Here is a 24,492-nt window from a genome sequence, read left to right on the forward strand (position 1 = left end):
CCCTCATGCTATATTATCCATGTAGACTTTGATATTAAAATAAAGAAAAGGCACTGTAAAGAAAAACTGAACTATTGAAAGAGTTCCTTTCTCATGGGAAACCTATCCTGTCATTCATAAAAAGAGGTGCACTCCACAGTTTCAGTCTAAAGAGTTTCATAAAGAACAGTTGGGGATTACAGGATCAGCGAAGAGGGTGGGACTGGCATTACATGGAAAGCTCTTTCTTGGGGGGGGGGTTCCTTGCCCCCACAGTGCCTGCACCACGTGGCTGCTCCTTCTCTCCAGCTTCTGCCCCATCAGTCTCCCCTCCCTGCCTTCTCTCCCTCTCTGATGATCTTGTCTGCATTCAGGGCCTCAGCCAGTCTCCTACTCAGCTTCTTCACTTTCCTTGTCTTCCTTTGGATGTCCGTAGGAGTTACCTGCCGGCTGTAGAAAGACCAGGAAACCCCTGGATCTGCGGGTGGAACCATCAAAGTCATCTCCGAGGCTGGCCCAGGGGTGGGCATGGGCGTGGGCCTGGACTGCAGACCCACAGCACCAGCCGGACCTGGGGATCTGCTTGGGATTGCCGGTGCTGTCATCTTCCAGGCATTTGCAAAATTCAAACTGGGTAAAGGCTCTCGCTCGCTGCTGCTGGCCCAGAGCCCTGCAGCCACCTGAGTGCACAGACCTGCTGGGGCTTTTCCAGGTTCCCCTCGGCCGGCGGCGCTGGAATGCATTGCCCGAGAGGGCAGTAACTCGAGTAACCGGGCTCTGGAAGGCGCAGCTGGTCTGAGCGGCATTGCGGAGCCTGTGCCGGGTCTCGGCTTGGTCTTCATCACATACGCTTCTTGCTTCCTTCGAAAGGTCTCAGGAATCATTGTTCTTCTCAGCCTCCTCTTGAAAAGCAAAACCAAACTTGAGCAGAGTGGAAGACACAGACCGCCATCCATGGATGGGGTCCCAGCTGCCTCCACCTCCCCTTCCGGGTGAAACTGCCTTACACTGTACACCACTGACATCCAGAAGGTTTGGGGCATGAGCGGTTTGTGAGGATGAGAAGGAAAAGCTGTGTGTTTTAGAGTTAATTTTTATTTGATAGCAGAGTGACAGAGAGTGAATGAGAGAAGGGGAGGCCAGAAGAACGTCTCTCGCTTGCTCTTACAATTGCTCTCAGTAACTCTTTCTTTGAAATAAATTAAGAAACGTTTTAGAACAATCTGGTCTCTGATCCCAAGAAAGTTCACATAACAAAGAGTAGATGACATTGACTGTCACTCAAAACCATGGAGATAATACTGTTTGAAGTTGTGGCCATGTTTGGAGTGAACCAGCAGATGGAGGGCTTCTCTACCCTCCCACCACCCAGTAACTCAGCCTTCCAAATAAATTAGTAAATCTTAAGAAAAAATTCTGTGAGTTACTCAGAGAAATTTCAGTGAAGGAAAAAGTACACCAGTGTACACTCTGCGTTCACAATACTTCTCTACTCACTAGGGAGGGCTGGCTTGGAGATGAGAACAATACAGGTTTTCCCATGGTCACAAGGTTTGCCTGGCTGCCCTCAGTGTGGGATGTGCACAGCCTGTGGATCCTTGGAAAATGCTGGAACTTTGCCCTCTGGCTCGTCCTTTATAGAGAAAGACAGTGGACAACCAACTCATTGGGAAATCCACGGATCCTGGGAAAAATGCAATGACTTCCACCAGTAGACAATCCCATCAGTGGATAAGCCACAGGCCAAGGGAAAATATATGCGGGAAGCATTTTCTGTATGTAAAAATTAGAAAGTTTCCATATATATAATTTTGCATATGACATTGGTTTTAATAGGCTAAAGTAGAAACTGTGTTGGTACTGTGGCCCAGTGAATTAAGCCACCTCTGGAAATGCCCACATCCCATAGAGGGCCAGGTTGGAGTTCCAACTGGTAGACTTTGAATCCTGCTTCCTGATGGGTCTGGGAAAGCAGTGGAAAGAACCAGCTGATGCAAGATGGCTCTTTGGGTCTGTCTCTCTTGTTCGCGGCCCCTATGCCTTTCTAAATAAATAAGTAAGCAAGTAAATCAGTAAATATGTGAAAAGATTGATTTCAAAAATCAAATCCTGAGGTCGGCATGGTGGTGTAGCTGATAAAGCTGCCACCTGCAGTGTCGGCATCCCACTTGGGCACTAGTTTGACTCCTGGCTGTTCCACTTCCGATCCAGCTCTCTGCTATGGCCTGGGAAAGCAGTGGAAGATGGCCCAAGTCCTTGGGCCCTGCACCCATGTGGGAGACCCAGAAGAAGCTCCTGGCTCATGGCTTTGGATCCATGCAGCTCTGGCCATTGCAGCCAACTGGTGAGTGAACCAGTAGATGGAAGACCTTTCTCTCTCTCTGTCTCTCCTCTCTCTGTGTAATCTGACTTTCAAATATAAGAAATGCTGGTGAGGATGTGGGGAAAAACATACCCTAATGCACTGTTGGTGGGAATGTAAGCTGATAAAGCCGCTATGGAAGACTTTATGGAGGACCAGTTTATACCTGTAACAAGGTGTAAAAAAATGAATGTCCTGCTGTGGGCTGTTGGATAAAATAAATATGGTAGACAGAAAGACAAATAACACAGATTCTCCCTTAAATGTGGTAGCTAGCATTTTTAAAATAGTCACAAGATGAAAATTTAAAATAGCAATTTGATATCCGATAACTTTGGACAGCCCTTGTGTCAATTGTTGAGGAACAGTTTGTTTTTTCATACTATTTGTTGAACTCTTACTTAATATAGAATTAATTTTAGGTGTATAAAGTTAATTGAAAATAAATCTTAGTGTAAAATAAGAATGGGAATAGGAGAGGAAGGAGGAAGAAGAGTAGAAGTGTAGGTGCAAGGACAGGTAGCGTGGGAAAAATCATAACATTCCTAAAGTTGTTTTTATGAAATGTGTCAAGTTTAGATACCTTAAATAAAAGGGTTCTGGGGAAATCTAAGAAAAAATTCATTTTGGTTGTGAAGAAAAATAAAGGAAAGAAATATGTCTGTTTATATCATTTTGGCTGCAAATATAGTATTTTGCCTTTGTTTTAAACTTTGTTGAACAAATTATTAATAACTACACACTACTACACTATGAATGTTCTATGGCTATTTTAAAATTTGCTGTATGTGAGGGAAGTTGAACATTTTTCATTGGATTATTGTTTATAGCCCCTGCCTATATTCCTGCAGAACTATGGTCTTCTTGCTTGGTACTTGTTGAACGCTTTATTTAGTGGAGCTTTAAGCTTTTGAGTCAAATGCAAACTAAAACTATGTTATCTCAAAAATAACAAAATATTAGGTTGAGCAGAAAAATGAAACAATAAAATTGCAAAAAAGAATGGTAAAAATCTGTGAGATGGAAAATTATACAGTTTGAAAAAGGAATAAGTGATGATGGTGCAATGTGTATGGGTTTGAACCAAGACTCCTAAGCCACATATTGACTGTTGCCACTTGTCAGAATTATTCATAAAATGTGAATTCATAGAAACATATGGAGATGATTGGTTGCATGATATGAGTTTGAAAGTGACTTCTTATTACATAAAGAAATTTTTATAGGGTGATGAAAACCCTTCAATCCACTTAGAGAAGACTACTGCCTGAATGTGTGAACATACTGTGCATAATCTGAATGTTCAATATGAATATGCATGCACTTAAATGCTTTTGACTTGTCCAGTTTAAAATTGGTTCATCTTAGCTATGAGAATTTCACGTTAATCCAAACAGCATTGTGTCCCATGTGCAATTGGAAAAAGAAAATTTAAAGCAAAGACAAAAATAAAAAAAAAAAACAATATATTGGCGGAAGAACATACAGTTACTGATTCAGTGCCATGTGTAAGTGGATATTCCATATATGTGTTATAAAAGCACCACTTCAAAATAGTTCAACAATGAGTATTTATTAAGATATTTTTGGACAACACAGTATCTCAACAGAGGAACACTGCATGACCAATCACCTCCCGTATTCTTTAGAGTACTATACCGCAGTAAGAAACAATGAAATCCAGTCATTTGCAACAAAATGGAGGAATCTGGAACACATCATGCTGAGTGAAGTAAGCCAGTCCCAAAGGGACAAATACCATATGTTCTCCCTGATCGGTGACAACTGACTCAACACCAAAAAGGAAACCTCCTGAAGTGAAATGGACACTATGAGAAATGGTGACTTGATCAGCATAGCTCTGACTGCTAATGGACAACTTAATACATTATCCCTCATAGTATTTTTTTTTGTCTGTTCTACTTAATATGACTGGTTTAATTCTGTAATTATCACACAGTTATTCTTAAGTGTTGAAAATTAACCGAAATGTGATCCCTGTTAAACATAAGAGCGGGAATAAGAGAGGGAAGAGATGTATAATTTGGGACATGCTCGGGCTGACTTGCCCCAATTGGTAGAGTTGGAAACATACCAGGGGATTCCAATTCAATCCCATCAAGGTGGCATGTGCCAATGCCATCTCACTACTCCAAGTGATCAATTTCAGTTCATAATTGATCATAATGAAAGGACTAAGAGTCAAAGGGAGCACATAAACAAGTCTAGTATCTGCTAACACCAACCGATAGAATAAATAAAGGGGAGAGTGATCCAACATGGGAAGTGAGATACTCAGCAGACTCATAGAATGGCGGATGTCCTAAATAGCACTCTGGCCTCAGAATCAGCCCTAAAGGCACTCGGATCTGGCTGAAAAGCCCATGAGAGTATTTCAGGCATGGAAAGCCAAGACACTCTGGCAAAAAGATCTCTGTGAGTGAGATCCCAGTGGAAAGAACAGGTCTTCAAAGAGGGAGGTGCCTTTCTCTGAAGGGAGGAGAGAACCTCCACTTTGACTATGACCGTGTCTAAACAAGATAAGAGTCGGAGAACTCAAGGGGCTTCCATAGCCTTGGAAACTCATAACTGGTGCATAGGGAAATTACTGATGCCATAAACAGGAGTGTCAATTGGTAAAGTCAACAACAGGAGTCACTGTGCACTTACTCCTCATGTAGGATCTCGGTCCTTAACGTGCTGTACACTGAGGCTTAATGCTATAACGAGTACTCAAACAGTATATTTCACTTTGTGTTTCTATGGGGGTGCAAACGACTGAAATCTTTACTTAATGTACACTAAACTGATCTTCTGTAAAAAAAAAAAAAAAAAAAAAAAAGAAAGAAATTTTCAATTCCCAACTTGACTCTCACTGGGATTAAACATGACAATAGGTCTGATCTGATTTCATCATCATTTTAAAAAAATCATCTATTATTTTTCACTTTATGTTTCTGTGTGGGAGCAAACTGTTGAAATACTTACTTAAGGTATACTAAGCTGATCTTCTGTATATTAAGATAATCGAAAATGAATCTTGATGTGAATGGAAGGGGAGAGGGAGTGGGAAAGGGGAGGGTTGTTGGTGGGAGGGACGGTATGGGGGGGGAAGCCATTGTAACCCATGAGTCGTACTTTGGAAATTTATATTCATTAAATAAAAGATAAAAAAAAAAAAAATATCAGTACAACATAAAAAAAAAAAAAAAATCACAATGTCAACAAAGAAATGACAAGCATTCAGTAGCCAGGGCAAACAGAATGCAAAGCATGTTTAATTAGATGTCCTCACATATATGAGCACTTACATTGTCTATACACTGATAAATAAATAGAAATTAATTCATCTCAACTATTTCAGTGATAGCCTTTTAATATAAAATAGCATTGTTGTTGTAGCCTTGATGGGCATTTACACCATAATTTATTTTTACTCGATATAAAAATTTTCTCTAAACTCCCATTACTAACTCTGAGAGGGAGAGAAACAGAAGGTTAGTGACAGAGACAGAGAGACCTCCCATTCAATGCCTCACATCTCTACACCCCCTATGCCTGTGCCTGGGATGAGGCTACAACCAACAACAGTCAGTCAGACCCTAGATTTTCATATGGTTGGACAGGACCAAGTTACGTGAAGATTCACCACTGCCTTCCAGGGTCCCCAGGAATCAGAAGTCCAGGTCAGGAGCCAAAGCCAGAGCCAGAAATTGATGCCATGCACTCAGACTGCTAGGCTGTATGTCCAATACATAAATAGTTTTTAAAGGAAAAAAATCAACTTTAGTTTCTTCATTATTTCTGGATTGCTACTTCAGTCTGGATTCATGGTTCTAAACTCTGAATATGTGATAGCAAAACAAGTGGAAAAATTTTAGAATCCTTTAGAACTTGCTTTTATTCTTTAAGCCTTTCAAAGAGTTCATCTCAGGTCTTATGAGAATAACATAGCACTTGGGGACAAAGATGCAGCCCAGGAGCCCCGCACTGGAGGCCAAGATGGAGAAGACCTCCACAGCCACCATGACCTTCCCCTTGGTGCTGTGGTAGACAGGAAGGAAGGTCACCCAGACACTGCAGAACACCAGCATGCTGAATGTAAGGAACTTAGCTTCATTGAAAGTGTCAGGCAGATTCCTGGCTAGAAAAGCCACAGTGAAGCTGGCCAGGGCCATGGAACCCAGGTAGCCCAGGACACAGTAGAAGGCAGTGACCGAACCCTTATTGCACACCAGGATGATGTGGCCAGGCTCAGAGTGTGTATCTAACTCAATGAAGGGAGGAGAGATTCCCAGCCAGATGCTACAGAGAATCAGTTGGAGGAGGAAGCAGATGGGAATGACAGAGTTAGAAACTCCTGATATCAACAATCGCCTGACAGTTCTGCCAGGTTTTGTAACCTTGAAGGCCAGAATCACAGTGATGGTCTTGGCCAGCACAGTGGAAACAGCCACTGTGAACACAAGGCCAAATGCTATTTGCCGGAGGAGGCAGGTGGCTGTGTTGGGACGGCCAATGAAGAGTAAGGAGCAGAGGAAGCACAGGAGGAGGGTGATGAGCAGGATGTAGCTGAGGGTCCTGTTATTGGCCTTGACTATGGGAGTGTCTTGGTGCTTCACAAAGACCCAGAGGACCGCAGCTGTGAGGACAGAGAAGCACAGAGCCATGCAGGCCAGAGCCATCCCCAGAGATTCCTCAAAGGCCAAGAATGTCATCAACTTAGGGAGGCAGCGACTTCTATCCTGGTTTGGGTATTCATGATCTTCACATGGGATGCACTGCTTTGCATCTGAGGGAGGAGAAAAACTGAAGGTTTACTTTGTAGAAATTCTGGATTTCTTCCTGTTGTGGAAAATGGTCAACTGCAATGCTGCTGGGAGCTTGTGATATATAGCAGGGTACACCTGATCAAGTTTCTGCATTGCTGTCCAGGGAGGATGCCCATCTGCAGATTGGAACAAACTCATTCAAACAACACCTTCAGCATATGGGGGCTAGGTTGACTTATCCTGTGACACAGTCCTGTTCCCATGGGCATGGATGCTTCCCAGCCTTTCTCTGTTCTATCCCCTAAGTCAGCCTCATGTCACATCCTGTATCTCTGTAGCTCAGACACAGAAATAAACAACCCCAAACTCCTAAGATAATCTTACGGCCATCAATACTACAGTTATTAACTTGATATCTGGCAGAACAATCTTTCCTCATTTTATATTTTCATTTCCTTGGGAATCCTTTTGTCAATTTTTAATGGAAACTTAAGGTGCATTTTATTGAATAAACAACATTTGGATTTGAATAGAGGTGTTCTGAAAATAAAGAAATTTGGATGTAATTGATATTTTACCCAGTTATTGATGGAGAAATTAGATATTTTTCAAGTTAGTATATAATATAAATTTCAAAATGAATTAATACATTGCATTCTCAGGGTCATAGCAAGTGCATGATAATTAGTATAATACAATTCTCATCAATTCTCATGTTAATGTGATATTAATAGAAGCAGAAGAGATTCCATTCCATTCACTGGTACAATTTTAAGATGATTTATTCCTCCATTCCACCTCCCTTCCTTTCTTTTTTCTCTTTTCCCTTCTTCTTTCCTTCCTTTTTCTTCCTTCCTTCATTCCTTCCTTTTTTAATTTTTGAAATAGCATATTTTTAATTTACATTAAGTCAAAGTCTTAAAACTCCACTGAATCAAGAGTTCAAAAAGTAAAAAGTAATAAGACTATAGATCAGTGGGAATTGTAGGAAATGGATATAAATAATACCCAAATAAAAGTGCCTGTTTCACTTATACATGCTAAATGTAAAGAAATCACAGATCATTTATAGCAGTATATCATTCTGAAACTCTGAGAAATTTTTTATTTTGTATTGGAACTTTTCACTCATTCTATGAAATCATAACTTGTTACCCCATTGTTCTTGTGGAAGGTGGGGAACAAATTCAGCTCTGGAGCCGGCGCCGTGGCTCAATAGGCTAATCCTCCACCTTGCGGCGCCGGCACACCGGGTTCTAGTCCCGGTTGGGGTGCCGGATTCTGTCCCGGTTGCCCCTCTTCCAGGCCAGCTCTCTGCTATGGCCAGGGAGTGCAGTGGAGGATGGCCCAGGTGCTTGGGCCCTGCACCCCATGGGAGACCAGGAAAAGCACCTGGATCCTGGCTCCTGCCATCGGATCAGCGCGGTGCGCCGGCTGCAGCGGCGGCCATTGGAGGGTGAACCAACGGCAAAAGGAAGACCTTTCTCTCTGTCTCTCTCTCTCACTGTCCACTCTGCCTGTCAAAAAAAAAAAATTCAGCTCTGGATACCACGTTTTCTCTATTTATTGAAATAACATTTTCTTGCCAATGCAGCAAGAAATAAGTCATAGAGACAAGTCAATGAATGGGCATATCTCTGTTTCAGTTAAATACAGAAGATGGTATTGGGGTTTAGCTACACTTGTTATGAGGGTTTGATTTAGCTTTTTAGATGACACTTCTTCAACCATACAAGATCCTAATGTAATTTAGAGTCAATCTTCCTGGAATTCTTATCTTGAAGTACCCATTTCTCTTCTTGGGGACACCAGGTGCTCTGGCTTCAATCTTAGATACTTTCTACAGTGTTTGTACATACAAGAAAGTATTGTTGTACAACATGCTTCCAGCATATGTTTTTAAATTCTTTTTATTTGTTATTGAATTTTTGCAAAACCTTTGTGCACAGATTAGCTCTTTGTTCTGTTATCTTCTTCATGGCCAAAACTATTTATTTCCTCTAGGAAATGATTAAAACCAAATGGTTGCTAATGCTAACACAATAGGAATTGAGAAGCCTTTTTGGAGGAAATCAAATCATTACAAGGTCTATTTCCCATATTTTAAAAAAATGGAAGTATTTCTCAGTGAGATATAGCATATTTTTTACATTCTTGGTACATTTTTTTTTTTTTTGCAGGCAGAGTGGAGAGTGTGTGTGAGAGAGAGAGATAGAGAGAAAGGTCTTCCTTTTGCCGTTGGTTCACCCTCCAATGGCCGCCACAGCTGGCGCGCTGTGGCCGGTGCACCACGCTGATCCAAAGGCAGGAGCCAGGTGCTTCTCCTGGTCTCCCATGGTGTGCAGGGCCCAAGCACTTGGGCCATCCTCCACTGCACTTTTGGGCCATAGCAGAGAGCTGGCCTGGAAGAGGGGCAACCGGGACAGAATCTGGCACCCCGACCGGGACTAGAACCCGGTGTGCTGGTGCCGCTAGGTGGAGGATTAGCCTATTGAGCCATGGCACCGGCCTGGTACATGTATTTTGATAGGTAATTATTTTTATGTTTGTCTTGTTCAAAAGTTTTTATGAGCATACCAAACTGTATATTTTAGTAGGATGTGATATTCATACTTCACCTTGACTCTTTCCTTTAATAAATTCTATAAATCTAAATGTACCTGTGGTACTAGACATCCTTAATTCCATGGAAAATATTAAAGACAGTGCAGGGAGGAATACAGTATTTCCATGATGACATACAAGCACTAGCTCTGTGCTTATCATGTGTTTGTAAGATGAATTGGTTTCAAGGTTTACAGGCACCAATAGAAAGCCTTGATGATTATACATCCTACATTTCTCAGTTGGAAATATAGCAAGTTCCACCTGCAAATCTCAGATGATGACTTATCTAACATGGTGTGATATCTTTTAGAATCAGTGCTACAGTTGACGTTACTAGAATGAGCATCACCAGAGAAGAACTTAAACATAAATTATCTTTAGTGATCATAAATGGATATATTGAATGAATGAGTAAATGTGTGCATAGAGAACAATGATGCACTAGGAACTAACTGCAAATCTCTTTGGTTTCTCTTTTGTGGAGAAATAACTAGGACAGTAGAGATATGGATTGGAAATTTTCTACCTGTCTGATTGGCAATTTCTTTCTCTGGACACAAAACACAAGTATAGCAGCAGATAGGTCTTCCTTCCTGTGACATTTTCCTGAATCCTGGACCACAGCTCTGGCTACACACAGATTGAGGGGTCTGAAGAAAAAAGAGAAGCACTGGTCATGGTTTGGTATGTTATCAGCCACCGTGAAGGGTGTCAGTAGATCCCTCCTCACTACATAACACCTTGGCCTTCAATTGAAGGTCACGACTATATCCCCTCCTCCTGTACCTTTGACTAATACCTAGACATCCATTTCAGCATTCCTACGATTGCCATTTCTGTTTCCCCAACCTATTTCCCATGTATTACAAAAGAACCTGATCACTTCACACTTAACCTCTTCACAAGATTATTGGCAGATCTCTCTGTGGGTATCTCGTATCAAAAGAGAATCATACCACTTTGAATGCAACAGGCCATTCTATCATCTCTTCATTGACAAGTAAGCTTTGTTCATGTGGACTCTTGGAGGAAAACTCTCCAATTTTAATAAGCAAACGAAGACCACTAGGAAAATTCACAACGTTCTGGATATCATAATGTGCCATGTGGTTTCTTGTTTCATGGAAGGATACTTTATCTCCAGCGCTGTTTGTAAATTGGATTTTCCTCAGAAATTGATGGAGCTGGAGGACAGGCATAATTGGAAATAGACAGCACATCCAAATTAGTTGCAGGAAGTCAGATGCTCTAAACAAGCCCTCTTTGTTGTCTTTTGCATTCAGCTTTTCCATTTGGTAGAACATTAATTTTCTTTGGATGCTTAAACATCTCCCGGGTTAAGGTATTCCTCTGCTCCCTCAACAAAACATCAAAGAGTGATTGTCCCCAATCAGAAAAGTTAGTGGTCCAGAGGTTTACTGGAGCACAGACTCTATTGAAGCTTTGGCCATGAAAGATTGGTTGGGGCTTTATGGAAGCTAACTCTACTGTTACCAGTTGGGCAGCACATGGATGGCTACTGAAATAACTTGATAGCTGTTATGAATATTATAGGTGTGTATCTACATAAGTTCTTCATAAGGTTCAAAATATTTGATGATTAGTGTATTTTGGTTGGGGAAAAATTAGAGATTAATTCATGATTGTTTCATAAGATATATTTTCCATCAAGAGACTCAAAGCCACTGTAATACCTCAGAAGTCCATATCTATAAGATATGTATATTATGTATATCAGCAATATACATTATACCTTTTAAGGTATACTTATACCTTAACACTGGTTGAACATGACACAACATGGTGTTCTTTCTCTCCTTGGCTTTGGGTCACTTATTGTGATGACTGTGACTATCTTTGACATATCAGATAGTATGGTATGACCAAAGACAAAATTTCAAATCTATGAAAGCTTATTATGCTTTTATAGTATGTGTTAACCTTGAACCTTCTAGATCACAACACATCTGTACTGGGATACAACTAAGTTGTTATTTTTAAACAACTATCACTTAATTGTGTTTTTAGTTTTTTAATTTTTATTTAATGAATGCATTTTTTTGACAAGCAGAGTTAGACAGTGAGAGAGAGAGACAGAGAGAAAGTCTTCCTATCCATTAATTCACCCCCCAATTGACCGCTATGGCCAGCATGCTGTGCCCCTCCAAAGCCAGGACACCCAGGTGCTTCCTCCTGGTCTCCTATGTGGGTGCAGGGCCCAAGCACTTGGGCCATCCTCCACTGCCTTCCCAGTCCACAGCAGAGAGCTGGACTGGAAAAGGAGCAACTGGGGTAGATCCAGCGCCCCAACTGGGACTAGAACCCAGAGTGCCGGTGTCGCAGGCAGAGGATTAGCCTAGTGAGCCACAGCACTGGCTAATGAGTGCATTTTTACATAGATACAACTTTATGAATATAGTGGTTCTTTCCCCCATAGCTCCCCTCCCCCCCAGCTACCATCCCACCTCCCTTTCCCTCTCCTATCTCCTTCTTCATTATGGTTCATTTTTAGTATGACTTTATAAACAGAGGACCAACACCATGCTAAGCATAGACTTTAACAATTTGCACCCAGGCACACACACAACATATAGAGTATAGTTTAGGGAGAGAATTTGCGGTCAATTCTCATATTAACATTCATTAGGGACAGAGGTCCTACATGGGGAGCAAGTCACAGTGACTACTGTTGTTCCTTTAATAATTAACACTCTTTTTATGATATCAGCGATCATCTGAGGCTCTTACCATGGGTTCCCAAGGTTATGGAAGACTTTTTTTTGACCATAGATTCCATCGGTATTTGGACATGGCCATAAGCAAAGTGGATGTTCTCTCCTCCCTTCAGAGAAGAGTGTCTCCTTCTTTGATGACTCTTTCTGTCCTCTGAGGTCTCACAGAGATCCTCTGTGTAGGATATTTTTTTGTCACAATGTCTTGGCTTTCCATGCCTGAAATGATCTCGCAGGCCTTTTAGCCCAACAAGGAAGCCTTAGGGTTGATTCTGAGGTTAGAGTGTTATTTATAGCAAATGTTATTCTAGGAGTCTGCTGTGTGGACTGCTTCCCATGTTGGTCTTTCCTTCCTTTTTTAATTATATTATTTTCCCAGGTACTTGATGTTACTTTTATCATTATATCATCCTTTTTAAACTTAGACTGATCTATCTGTTGCCTTTAACATTTAATATGACCATTTTAACAGTGAAGATGGCATTTGTACCACCAATTCTTATGGTTTTGGAGCCCCATGACTAGTTCTTAGGCTGTACTATTAGAGCTCAGTCTGTATGACTGTATGCAGAACCAAACTGTTTTATAGTTATAGACTACCTCCTCCATCTCTTATTTCCCCTCTTATTTTTATCTGGGATATTTTCCCAATTGCCTTAAAATAAATATAACTCTGTGTAACCTAGAGTTATCAGTATGAAGAAGAGAAATGGGAGAGAGATAGAAAACAGAGAAAAAAACCCAACAGAACAAAACAAAGAGGATATACACGGTAAAAAGTAACAATGGCACTTTTAGAATCAATGTCTTCAAGAGTCCATGACCTAGGCTGGTGCCGTGGTTCACTAGGCTAATCCTCCGCCTTGCGGCGCCAACACACCAGGTTCTAGTCCTGGTCGGGGCACTGGATTCTGTCCCGGTTGCCCCTCTTCCAGTCCAGCTCTCTGCTATGGCCAGGGAGTGCAGTGGGGGATGGCCCAAGTGCTTGGGCCCTGTACCCCATGGGAGACCAGGAGAAGCACCTGGCTCCTGCCATCAGATCAGCGTGGTGCGCCGGCTGTAGCACGCCGGCCATGGCGGCCATTGGAGGGTGAACCAATGGCAAAGGAAGACCTTTCTTTCTGTCTCTCTCTTTCACTGTCCACTCTGCCTGTCAAAAAAAAAAAAAAGACTCAAAGATTCCATGACCTGATTGTCAAGGGACAGCTTACCACTTAATTCTTAAATAATGTAGAGGACAAAATTTACAAATAATTCATTAATTATATCTATGGAAGCCTTCTTGAAAAATTAACTTCCTTTCCCAAGGTTTGACTCTAATACTGTAGTTTATAAAACATACTTCTAATGCTTAAATACAATTTGATTATGAACTAAATGTTCTGATGCTAATTTTTATAAATATTTTACTTTTTCTACACATCACCCTTATTTAATATATCCTACAAATTTATGAGCGTATTTGTCCTTTGCACATGCAAACAGAATTTTCTAAATACATTCTATATGTGGGGAATGGATTCATGTAAGCCAGGGTTAAACCCAGAAATATTCAGCTGACTGAGCAGGCAAATCCTGTGCTCATGTGCATCCTCAGTAGTCTCATATGTAAGAAACGGGACTACAGTCCATGCTCCCTGATTGCTGCAGAGTTTGTAAGGACAGTTGGTCTAACATGCTTCATTTCCCATCCATTTCCTATCATGTTTAGGATATTATGTGAAATCCATTTCTGTTTTCACAAAAAGTATCTTATCTCATCCAGGGCTTAGGCCACAGGTTATGCAGGATTATAAATCAAATTAAACTGCTGTCAGATTTGAACGATATTTGCAACAAAATACATGGAACTGAAGATCACTATGCTGAGCGAAGTTCTCCAGGCCCAGAAAGGCAAATATCATATGTTTTTCTGATTTGTGGAAGTTAATATACAGAGTATAAACATTGTGACGGTATCCTAGCATTTGGTATGTTGTTTCACTGAAGCATACGGTGTATATGACATATACCCTTATCTTCCTGTACTAGCAACATTGTCATCAATCACTCTCCTTGTGATATTAATATCCCTATTCCAAGAAAAAACTGTAGATATGGATATATATAAAATATGTACCTTTGATGTACATGTGGCAGGATGTCAAAATTGTTAAATTTTACAAATGAAAAAATTATAGAAATGAAAAATAATTTGTCAATATGTCTTTTTTTGGCTTTGTATAAATTCCAAGGAATATTATGGCATGACAACTTTTTATCTGTCAAATTTTCTCATGTGTTGCAGCATTTCAGCCTACATTACAAACTTTTCTGATACCATTTCTGTTCAGAAAGTAACCATTCAAAATCCATAGAGATTGAAATTTCCAGCCAAAGCCAACAATCACAGATATACCAATAACCAATGGAAAGAACCCAACTTCTGATGTACCTAATCTCTCTGACCTTGAGAAGATAGCAGGGTCATGATGCTGTATCTCAATACAACATCTCTAGATTCCATCAGGTGGCAACTTTCTGTTCTGTTTTAGGGGAGGTTTACCTGCCAGGGAAGAATCATAGGCTGTATTGCTTCTCCTGGAGATCCCATTTCTACTTTCTCCAAAATCATTTTATGGAGGACGTGGGCCACTGTGTAGACAGCATTGTAGACTAAATAGCTGGAGTCAGATATGGTCAGCAAGTCAATATGTCCTGGAAGAAACTCTAAGGAGGTATTTGGTGGGCAGCTTCCAATATGTCCACAAAATGATCCTTCAAGTGAGCAGTGCAGATGGAAAAGCCATAATTTACTGAAATAAAAGTCTTCTGGGTAGTGGGAAGGGTTTGCCATCTTGACAAAATGTTTGAGGCCAGGGATTTCTTCCTTGTGGGGTGAAAATGAGAAGCCTCCATGCAAAGAATGCAGCATGTGGTTTGTCTCAGACATAACAAGATCCCACTTTGATGTCATGATCCACACTTTCCCGATGGTTACAAAGGACTGCACTGAAATGTCCACACTGATGAGACCTCTTACATCACCATAGAGTATATGCACATTTGCAGATGAAACTCTGATGCTACTCATGAAAGTGAGATCACCATACCCATACAACTTCTTTGTGACAGGGAGCTTAACTGTAAAGGCCACACAGATACCTTTCTTGAGCATCTCTGCTTCAAAATACTGAAGGAACTGCTCTCCTTTCATGTCATCAGACACAAAGAGCACCACCCAAGTCCAGCCAAAATGCAGCAACAAGTAGATCATTCCATGGCCCAAAGAGCTGTCACTGGTTGCCATCTGATAGAGTGAGGGAAACTGATCTTTATCATTTAGCATGGGATCAAAAGGGCCATAGGTGAGCTGAAAGCAAAGCAAAACATGATCAAACTTTTGTAGGATTTGTGTTATCTCTCTTGGAAGTGAGTGAAAAGAATTTCTCCCCAAGGTCAACTTTAAGTAGGTTACTATTGTGTGAAAAGAAAGAGTGCAGTACAGATGAAAAATCTTGCTACTCTGGCCACAGAGAAGACCATGCTTCGCATGCCCATTGCTTTAGGTGAATAAATGTGACTCCTCCTTCATAGCTTTAAAGAAAATCTGTCAGTATCTGTATGCTCTTCATGTCCTGCAGTGGGGCCTGAGGAAGAAGGAACTTTGGATGTTGCTTCACCCATCCTTGCCCAGGGTGACTGGTGGAGTAGAGCCACCTCCTCCAGCAGCCACCATTGTAGATAACTCTGAGACAGAAATCTCTACTGTGTTGATCTCTTGGTATTTGGAGTGCATTGATTACCACAGGAAACCTGCATTGTCTCCAAGAATATAATCACCAACCTTTTTTAATTTGGGGCAAAATATTTTTTCCAATCCAGAATCCTCTGCTCACCATATGGCCTATGTTTGACAGGCACATGTTCTGATTGTTGCTTGTATAGTGGGTCCCTGGGGAAGTATTTTTGAGATACTGACACAGACCTGGGGAGGCAGTGATAATGACTCAACTCACTGGGTCATGGCATTCATGTGGAATGACTTCCTGGTTCTACACATGTGCAATGGTAGACTAAGCCCAACACCATGTCAGACATTTGGTAAGCAAATCAGCTGAGTTGTTTATACTAGAGCTCCTTGTCTGCCTGGCTACTTCCCTGTCTCCCAAAGATTGGAATAAACCCATGTCCACAGTTCTGATATGCACAGTTGTAGATGGCATGGCCACTGGGAATCCTGAGAAAAATCAACCTGTGTGCTTGTGACTAATTAGCATTGGGAACATGATCGATTGAGCTCCAGTGTAACAAGATGTGAGTCTCAACACTCCATGGTGGAGCCAGCATAGTGGCACTGTGTGTTAGCCTACCAATGATGATACCAGCATCCCACTTCTAAGTGCCAGTTCAAGTCCTGGTTAATCTGCTTTTGATCTACTTGCCTGCTGTTGTACTGGAGGAGTCAGCAATGTATAACAAAAGTACTAGGCCCCTTTCTACCATGTGGTATAACAGGAGGGAAATCCTGGCTGCTGGCTGCTGGCTGGCTCAGATCTAGCTGTTGTGGGCATCTGGGGAGTGACCCTGTGGTTAAGAGATCCACTCCAATGCCATGTGTATGTGTATGTGTATGTGTATGTGTATGTGTATGTGTATGTGACTTTCCATCTTTCTCCATTGCTTTGCCTTTTAGATAAACAAATATAGAAGTCTTTAAAAAATATTTTTCACTGTCTGTTACCCTCATTGTTTTCCCAAAGGGGACCCAGATGCATTCCCTATATCCAACTGTCCTAGGTCTCTGGATGCCACCTGAGATGGTGCTGTCCTTGGATGGGGAACATCTGTGTGCTGTGGACATTATGAAGTGTAGAGGTGAGACTATTAGACAGCCTATGCTTCCAGCAGGTGGGAGATGGTTACACAGGCCCTAGACAGGAATCTTAAGAAGGCTGTCAACAGGCCCTGCTATTTCCCTTTCTCCCTTCTCCTTCCCCTGTTAATAATCTCACATCCTTAGGAAATCCATGGGATCTCTCCTATACCATGGTGTGGTATGTATACTCGGCTGCCCCATTTCCATTTTTCAGAGGTGAGAGAATGGTGTTGGAGGAAATTTAACTATTGCCCTCCAGATTCACAGCTCATTTACCTGTGGGTTTTTGTAGAGCTCCAAAAGCGTTCCAAACTCAACAGACAATGCTGATGTAGTTCCAGCAATGACAGCAACGTGTCTCCCTTGTGTATGGCAGGTGTAGTTAGGGAAAGGCACATTAATCCCAATCAACCAATATACTATGCTCAGTAAGGTGTACTGTTCACTGGCAAAGGCATTGAAGAATTTGAAACCAAGGGTCAGGTTGGGGAGGAGCTGGGAGTCCTTATTGATCTCCTGGATGGCAAAACGGAAGGCCAGCACATATTGGTAGTTCTTCCACAGCCACCTAAAGAGAGGGGCAGCATCCAGGAGAGGGTGAGACCATGGAATTCAGAGCAACAACACAGCCACACCCTGAAGCAGAAGTGGTCAGACTCAGGCTTCCACTCAGTTGTGCCTCAGCTTTGGAAAAAGAAGGAGATGCGAATGAGGTTTCAAGGGCTCTAGAAGATTGTAGAATGGCCCTTGGACTCCTCTGAAGCAAACTGTGCCCATGATCACACTCACCTTCATGAACCCTTCAGGAAAGCTTCAATGCATTCCAACCTAACGACAACACCCAGGAGCAAGCATTTCTGTTTCCAGTAATTTCTGGAGTAGGCTGAATGCCACCTGACTCATCAGTTGTTTAAAGTTTTAGAACATTCTCCTCCTCGGCCAGGTCCATCTGAGCCATTTGTCCCTGGTCCTTGTTTTAATTTCCTATTCTAATGTTTTGCTTTGCTCAAATCAGATTTAACATTTTGTTTTCCTTGAAATGTAAACATTTTTCTCCTGAACTCAGATAATTTAGGATGTTTCCTTAGTTTCCATTTTTTTCTCTATTGAATTCATATTTTTCATTTCATATTTTACACTTGTATGTTCAATCCTTTTTTCTATATATCTTCTTAAAAACTTGTTACTAATACAAAGATATATGATTGTATATATTCCAGATACAGTCCTAAGAAGATAACCACACTTCTCTCCTTCAATTCTTCCTCCTTCCTTTCTCTTTTTTCTATTCATCTTTGCTATAACATAATTTCAATTTACTCTATAATTACAGCATATATCTTGAGTGAAAATAGTTTCTTAGAATTTAAGAGCTCTCACATTTCATGTGTATGAGAAATTGGATGGTCTATTTTCTCACTATGGGTTTCTTTTTTTCTTCTTCCCTTGGAATTCTTTTGAACTTTTATAACTTACTACATTTCTTCCAGAATTTGAATGCTAAGAATATTCATACCTGTTAATAAGTTGCATGGGACTTAATATATTCATCCAATCATTCCTTTAGTTGCTTTGCACTGAATATTATGTTTCTGTGTTGGGCTTAACTAATAGTTTGTCATTTCTTCATTTCCTCAATATTATAATACATATTCAAAAAGTTTCTAATTGGCAGTGCTTTATTTTTGCTGATTGCCAATTATTGGGTCACACAGTGTTGTACATGTTGTGGAGTTTGAAATTGAATTTTGTCTTATTGATAAGTCAACATTCTATACACACTTAATCTGAGGAGATTTTCAGATCACATAGAGGAGTTCTTAAAATTGAGGTTGACCTGGCACAGAATTTATGCTAGTGGCATGTGTCCATAGCTTAAATTTATTTGTTTGAATTACAAAATAAATTCATTGAATAAACATTTTCTGTTAATCTTTTGGCCTTAGTAGAATAATTTTTCACTGTGAAGAGCACACTACATTCACCTTGGGTTATTTATAACACTTGCTGTCAGCTGAAAGTTGACTAGCTTAATTCTTTTTTGCTGAAGGCAAAGTTGTCAGTTGTTAATTTCAGGACCTGGCATGCTGAGTTACTATTTTGAGTAAACAGGAATGTCTGACACCAAGGCAGACTTAGATATTATGATATTTTGGGTGCCAGCACTGTGGCATAGCAGGTAAAGCTGCCACTTGCAATGCCAGCATCCCATAGGGGCACTGATTCAAGTCCTGGCCGCTCCACTTCTGATCCAGCTCTCTGCTATAGCCTGGGAAAGCAATAGAAGATGGCCTAAATCTTTGGCTCCTGCTCCCATGTGGGAAGATCGGAAAGAAGCTGCTTGCTCCTGGCTTCAGCTGGGTGCAGCTCCGGCCATTGTGGCCAATTGGGGAGTGAAACAGTGGATGGAAGACCTCTCTCACTGTCTGCCTCTCCTCTCTCTGAGTAACTCTGACTCTCAAATAAATAAAATTAATCTTAAAAAAGATATTTTGAGAAATGTATACTAAATGTTGCTGCAAGCCACAACATGAATAAAACAGGAAACATGGTGCACTGCAATTTGTCAGTCACAAAAGACCACAAAGGATATGAATCAATTCACATGAGGGGGCCGTAATAGGCTGACCCTCAGAGACACAAGACAGAGGGGTGGTACGCAGTAGGGGAGAAGGAATGAAGGATGTGGAGACACTGAAAAGGAGTTAGGGATTTGTGAGCAGGTGATAAACATCTACATGTTTATCAACAATGATTTGGTAACTCTTTTAAAAATCTTGATAAAAGACTTTATCTCATTATTTAATGATGTACCCCCAGCATCTCAGAGAAATATGCAGTTTATTAAATAAAACTGATCATTAGAGTATTACAGCCACACAAAATTAATGCCAAATCAAAGGCCAAATATTGGGTAAACAAATGTGGGATATGCACATAAAATAACTCCTGTCAGGCAAATAACAACATAACTTCCATCAGCTTTAAGGAAGTTCAATCACAGTATTGAAGCTGGAGCTTGAAGTCAAACTTCACAAAAAATTAATCATCTGAGCCCATATTAACTAAAGGAGATTGAAGCAAATGCAATTTTAGAGTGTGGCAAGCACATGAGGGCTAAAGGCCTGCACAAATTAGGGTGGCCAGACACTTTTCTACCTGGGGAAGAGAAGGCAGAGAGCAAAGCCTGGCCTCCAGTTTGTGGCATGGGCTGACCTTTCACCCTGAGATCATGAACAAGGCAGCTCCTCACTGTCTCCCACACAGAGTCCCTGAGATGAGAGATTAATTCACCTTTAGAAAATCACATCCTATCTCCCTAAATCTGACAGAGTACAAATGATCAGTAGCTGCCACATAACCAGAAGATTCACATGCATAAAGTGTTTACCATAAATATCCCATTAGGCATTTTCGCTAATAATATAGAAATTAAAAATGCACAAAGAAATTTAATGAAACATTGAGAAGGGACAGAACACTGTGAAGGCACCGACTAGGAGAGACTACATGTTTTAACACTGTGCCTCAGAGGTCGCCAGCCCATTAGCAGTTGCCCATAGTGCATGGCAACCTGCTGAGTTGATAAGCATTAAATTCCAAAAGTGCTGATAAGAACAGACATGCTCCATTTAAACCAACATCTCTCTGCCTCACTCTCTTCTGAACACATGAGCATGTGGTTCTCTGCAGTGAGTCAGAAGCACACTCCACTGTCACCACCAACAAGGGTGCAGAGACAGGATGTCTTGTTTCTAATCCTCTTCAGGCATCCATGTTAACAGTTACTAAAACACATGCTGCACAGGTGCGTCAAGCCCAGAATTAATGCAGTTTCTGTGTGGTTCCTGGAGAAAAACCTTCAGGATCCAAGTGAAAGTCTTGGGGAAGATAAATCCCTTTAATCTTGCTACATTCAGGGACTCAAGCCTGCAGTCTGAAGGGGCTCAGTTAATGATGTGCGGTGGGACAAAGTCTGTTTATGGTGGCACATCTTAGATACACATGGATTCACTATTGGGTACAATAGTGACAATGCTCTTTTCAGCACTGGAAATCAGAGTGACCCCTTAATCTTAACACTGACCACAGACCAGGGTCTCAGTGCCTCAGGACACCTGTGCCCACTCCATGCATGCAGGTAGGATTGGAGTCCCCACATTCTGCCTCATTCCAAGATGCTGAGGGCTGTATTTGAGAGATCTAAGCCAATGGAGTGGGCAGATAATCATTGATGTCACTTCTCTGTCCCTGAAGGACCAAGAAGCAAATAGAAAAATGAACAGCAAGGCATGGAAGGTACAAGAATGGAGTGAACCTGCAACTTCCTTTATTGGCATTTTGGCACTTTCTTCATACCTTCTAGCATTCTCAGAAAGGATTAAACACAGTAGTAACACACACTCACATTCAATGGTAGCCACACTTAATGCATACACACAATCTTGAACTTACCAAGATACAACAGTTTTATACTGGGGACGATGTAAAAAAGACATCTGGACCTTTTTGCTTTCTGGTTCTGGGTAGTAGAGAGGGAAAAAACCACCCAGGATCAGGTCTCCATCTTGGTTGATACTTGGCTTAAGGTAATTATTGCAATCCCTGTGGGTCATTCCCTGTGAAGTGTGTATAGTGTGCAGGAGTAGGCACAGAACACTCACAGACAACATCTTGCCAGGGTTTTCACAATTCAGAGACGAAGCCCAAAATGTCAGCTGAGATTAAGGAACAAGGAGCTGGCAGGTGTTGGCAGGCTCAATCCCCTGCAGAGAACTGCTCTCTGTGCAGGGCACTGCTGAATCCTAGTATTGCTGTCTGCCAGTCTAGTGAGTCAGAAAGGGGCACAACTGGAAACTACAGGGAGTCATTTCTAAAGAAATCCATGCAGTGAGACATTGGTGTCCATGTGATCAGCACAGCACTGGCAGCTCAGCCTTTTCTTTGCTTCACTGTGTCCCATACAGAAACTCAAGGAATCATCCTGCCCTGGGGCTCTGCACCTGTTACCCTCCATTCTAGGGGAAAACACGTTGGAAAAACATGTTTTGGACTCTCATTCCTCTCCTCCTTGTATGATTTCATCATGGTCCAACAAGGCACTGGGGACCACCTAATGATTGGACAGTGCACAAAGGGCTAAGTGTTACTCCAGTGGACTTCTTGGTGTGTTTGGCAAGTTTAGAAAGAGTTGCTGCTAGGATCAACAAAACGTCCAGTTGCATCATTCCACATATGAGTTGGAAAGAAGTCAAGGGCTGATGTCTATCATTGATGACTCTGTGCTCCCCACCCAGTCTCTTCATTGCTGTGTCTAATATCATTCTCAAGTTTGCAAAACTCTGCTGAGAACATTGGCTTCGTGATTAAGAATGAGCAGGCATATTCAGAAAAGGGTACCAATTCTCTCACCATGTATAGCCCTCCACACAATTAATCCAGTTACCCACTTCCCTGAGGTTCTCCCCATTTAACAAGCCTTTAGCATTGGTATGGTTTCCATGTGACAAGTGAAAGGAATTCTGTTCTGTATCAAACATGGATTTCTAAGGCTGTCTATTTTCTCTCACTTTTTACAGGAAACATTCTCAACCAGATTCCTCTACCTTTTTAATTAATAATCTCCTTACCTGTTTAATTGTTAACTTTAAATCCTCTAGATTTATGGATCTGAGTGAATGTGTTGATAGCTGTACACATTGTGGATGCATTCATCTGGCTCTTTGCCATGTGTTTTACCTCACATCCTCTTCATTTTTTTAGGTTGACCACATTAAAGTCAAGTGCCTCAGCATTTTTGCAAGTAAACTGCATGCTGTTCCCAGGCTCCCCATGATGTGCAACACATCACTTGAACTCATTGGTCTTGTCTAAATGAAATTTTATTCCTCTAACTTCTCCTGAGCATTGAAACTCCCAGCCTTGGTAACCTTTGTTCTTTTCTACTTCTGTGAATAATGACATGGGGATTTTGACAGGATTTGCACTAAGTTATTATATGCCTTTTGATATTATGTATATTTGAAGACTATTAATACTTATAATACACAATATCATATTTCTTTGCATTTATTTGTGTGTATATCCATTTATCTTATGAAGATTTTAGTTTGTATATCTTTCACTTCCTTGCTTAAATTTATTGAGTTTAGTTTCCCCATCATGATCATGCTCTTCAAGGTTGTACCCCTTACCTATGATATATCTTGTAGCAACCAATTACACTAATTCACAAATAAGCCTCCATTCTACAAGACTCACACACCAACTTAAAAAGAAAGGAGAAAAGTACTTAATAAATGCATGAAGAATTAGAAATTGAAGAAATAACATGTCATAGAACAGAAGACACATGGTTGACAGTTTCATCAGATCAGGAAGAAAAAGGGGTCAGGTAGGTAGTGGGTAAGAATGTGATATTTTGGGGAATTCTAGAGGAATCTTTGAATGGTAGGTAGCAACAGTGGTGGGGAAGGGGCCTACTTCCAAGGGCCACCATGTAACTGAGAGATGAAGGGTCTAGAATTTGTGGAGGTGGACAGATGAGCCTCATGCCTCCTGGACTTCATCCAATATCTCTCTAACATGGCAATGATTCAGGCAACAGGTATGCCTGATAATGTTTTTAGCAAGCTGTCATCCTTGTCTGAGCTGGAGCTTTAAATTCTATATAAAATATTCTAATGATAGCATATTGTAGGCACAATACTTGGGGTAACTACTCAAAAATATATAGGCCAACAGAGAAATGAATGGTATCACATTATTCACATGAACACATATAGTCACATGGACATGGTTCATGTTTAATCCATTTCTAGGATTCCGAATTTGGGGTGTGAGGGTTCCACTACTTAGGAACTAACTATGCATTAGGAATTCAACCTCTGTTGTTATGGAAAACACTTGAAAAATTCCCTAGGATTGTCCCACTATGGAAACACAATATGAAATAATGGCCATTGGCTAAGATCCTCCATAAAGAGGCAGTTGAAATTTGAATGGAATAAAAGGGACAAAGGCAAATATGTATAGTCTCTACAAGGATGAATGTGTCAATCATAATCTCTTGAATTATAGTGTACCATAATATGATAATTATTCTGATTGTATATACCTAACATTTTAGAATATATAAAGGAACACATTTGGTATTTATATATATGCTTTGGGTTGCCATCT

The 24,492-nt window shown here is 41.0% G+C and overlaps 1 protein-coding gene across 1 annotated transcript; it reads right to left on the reverse strand.

The window, feature by feature from the left end:
• Positions 1 to 6,228: 6,228 nt before the first annotated feature.
• On the reverse strand, positions 6,229 to 21,926 carry LOC100338629 (vomeronasal type-2 receptor 116-like). The gene is made up of 6 exons (XM_070059356.1): positions 21,766 to 21,926; positions 17,587 to 17,878; positions 14,998 to 15,804; positions 10,677 to 10,904; positions 10,247 to 10,370; positions 6,229 to 7,133 (listed from the first exon to the last, which is right to left on the reverse strand). Exons 1-6 carry the CDS (start codon positions 21,924 to 21,926, stop codon positions 6,229 to 6,231), a joined length of 2,517 nt encoding a protein of 838 aa, XP_069915457.1.
• Between the last annotated feature and the right edge of the window lie 2,566 nt (positions 21,927 to 24,492).

Source organism: Oryctolagus cuniculus, chromosome 16 (genome assembly GCF_964237555.1).
Source record: "Oryctolagus cuniculus chromosome 16, mOryCun1.1, whole genome shotgun sequence".
NCBI classification, from domain to species: Eukaryota; Metazoa; Chordata; class Mammalia; order Lagomorpha; family Leporidae; genus Oryctolagus; species Oryctolagus cuniculus.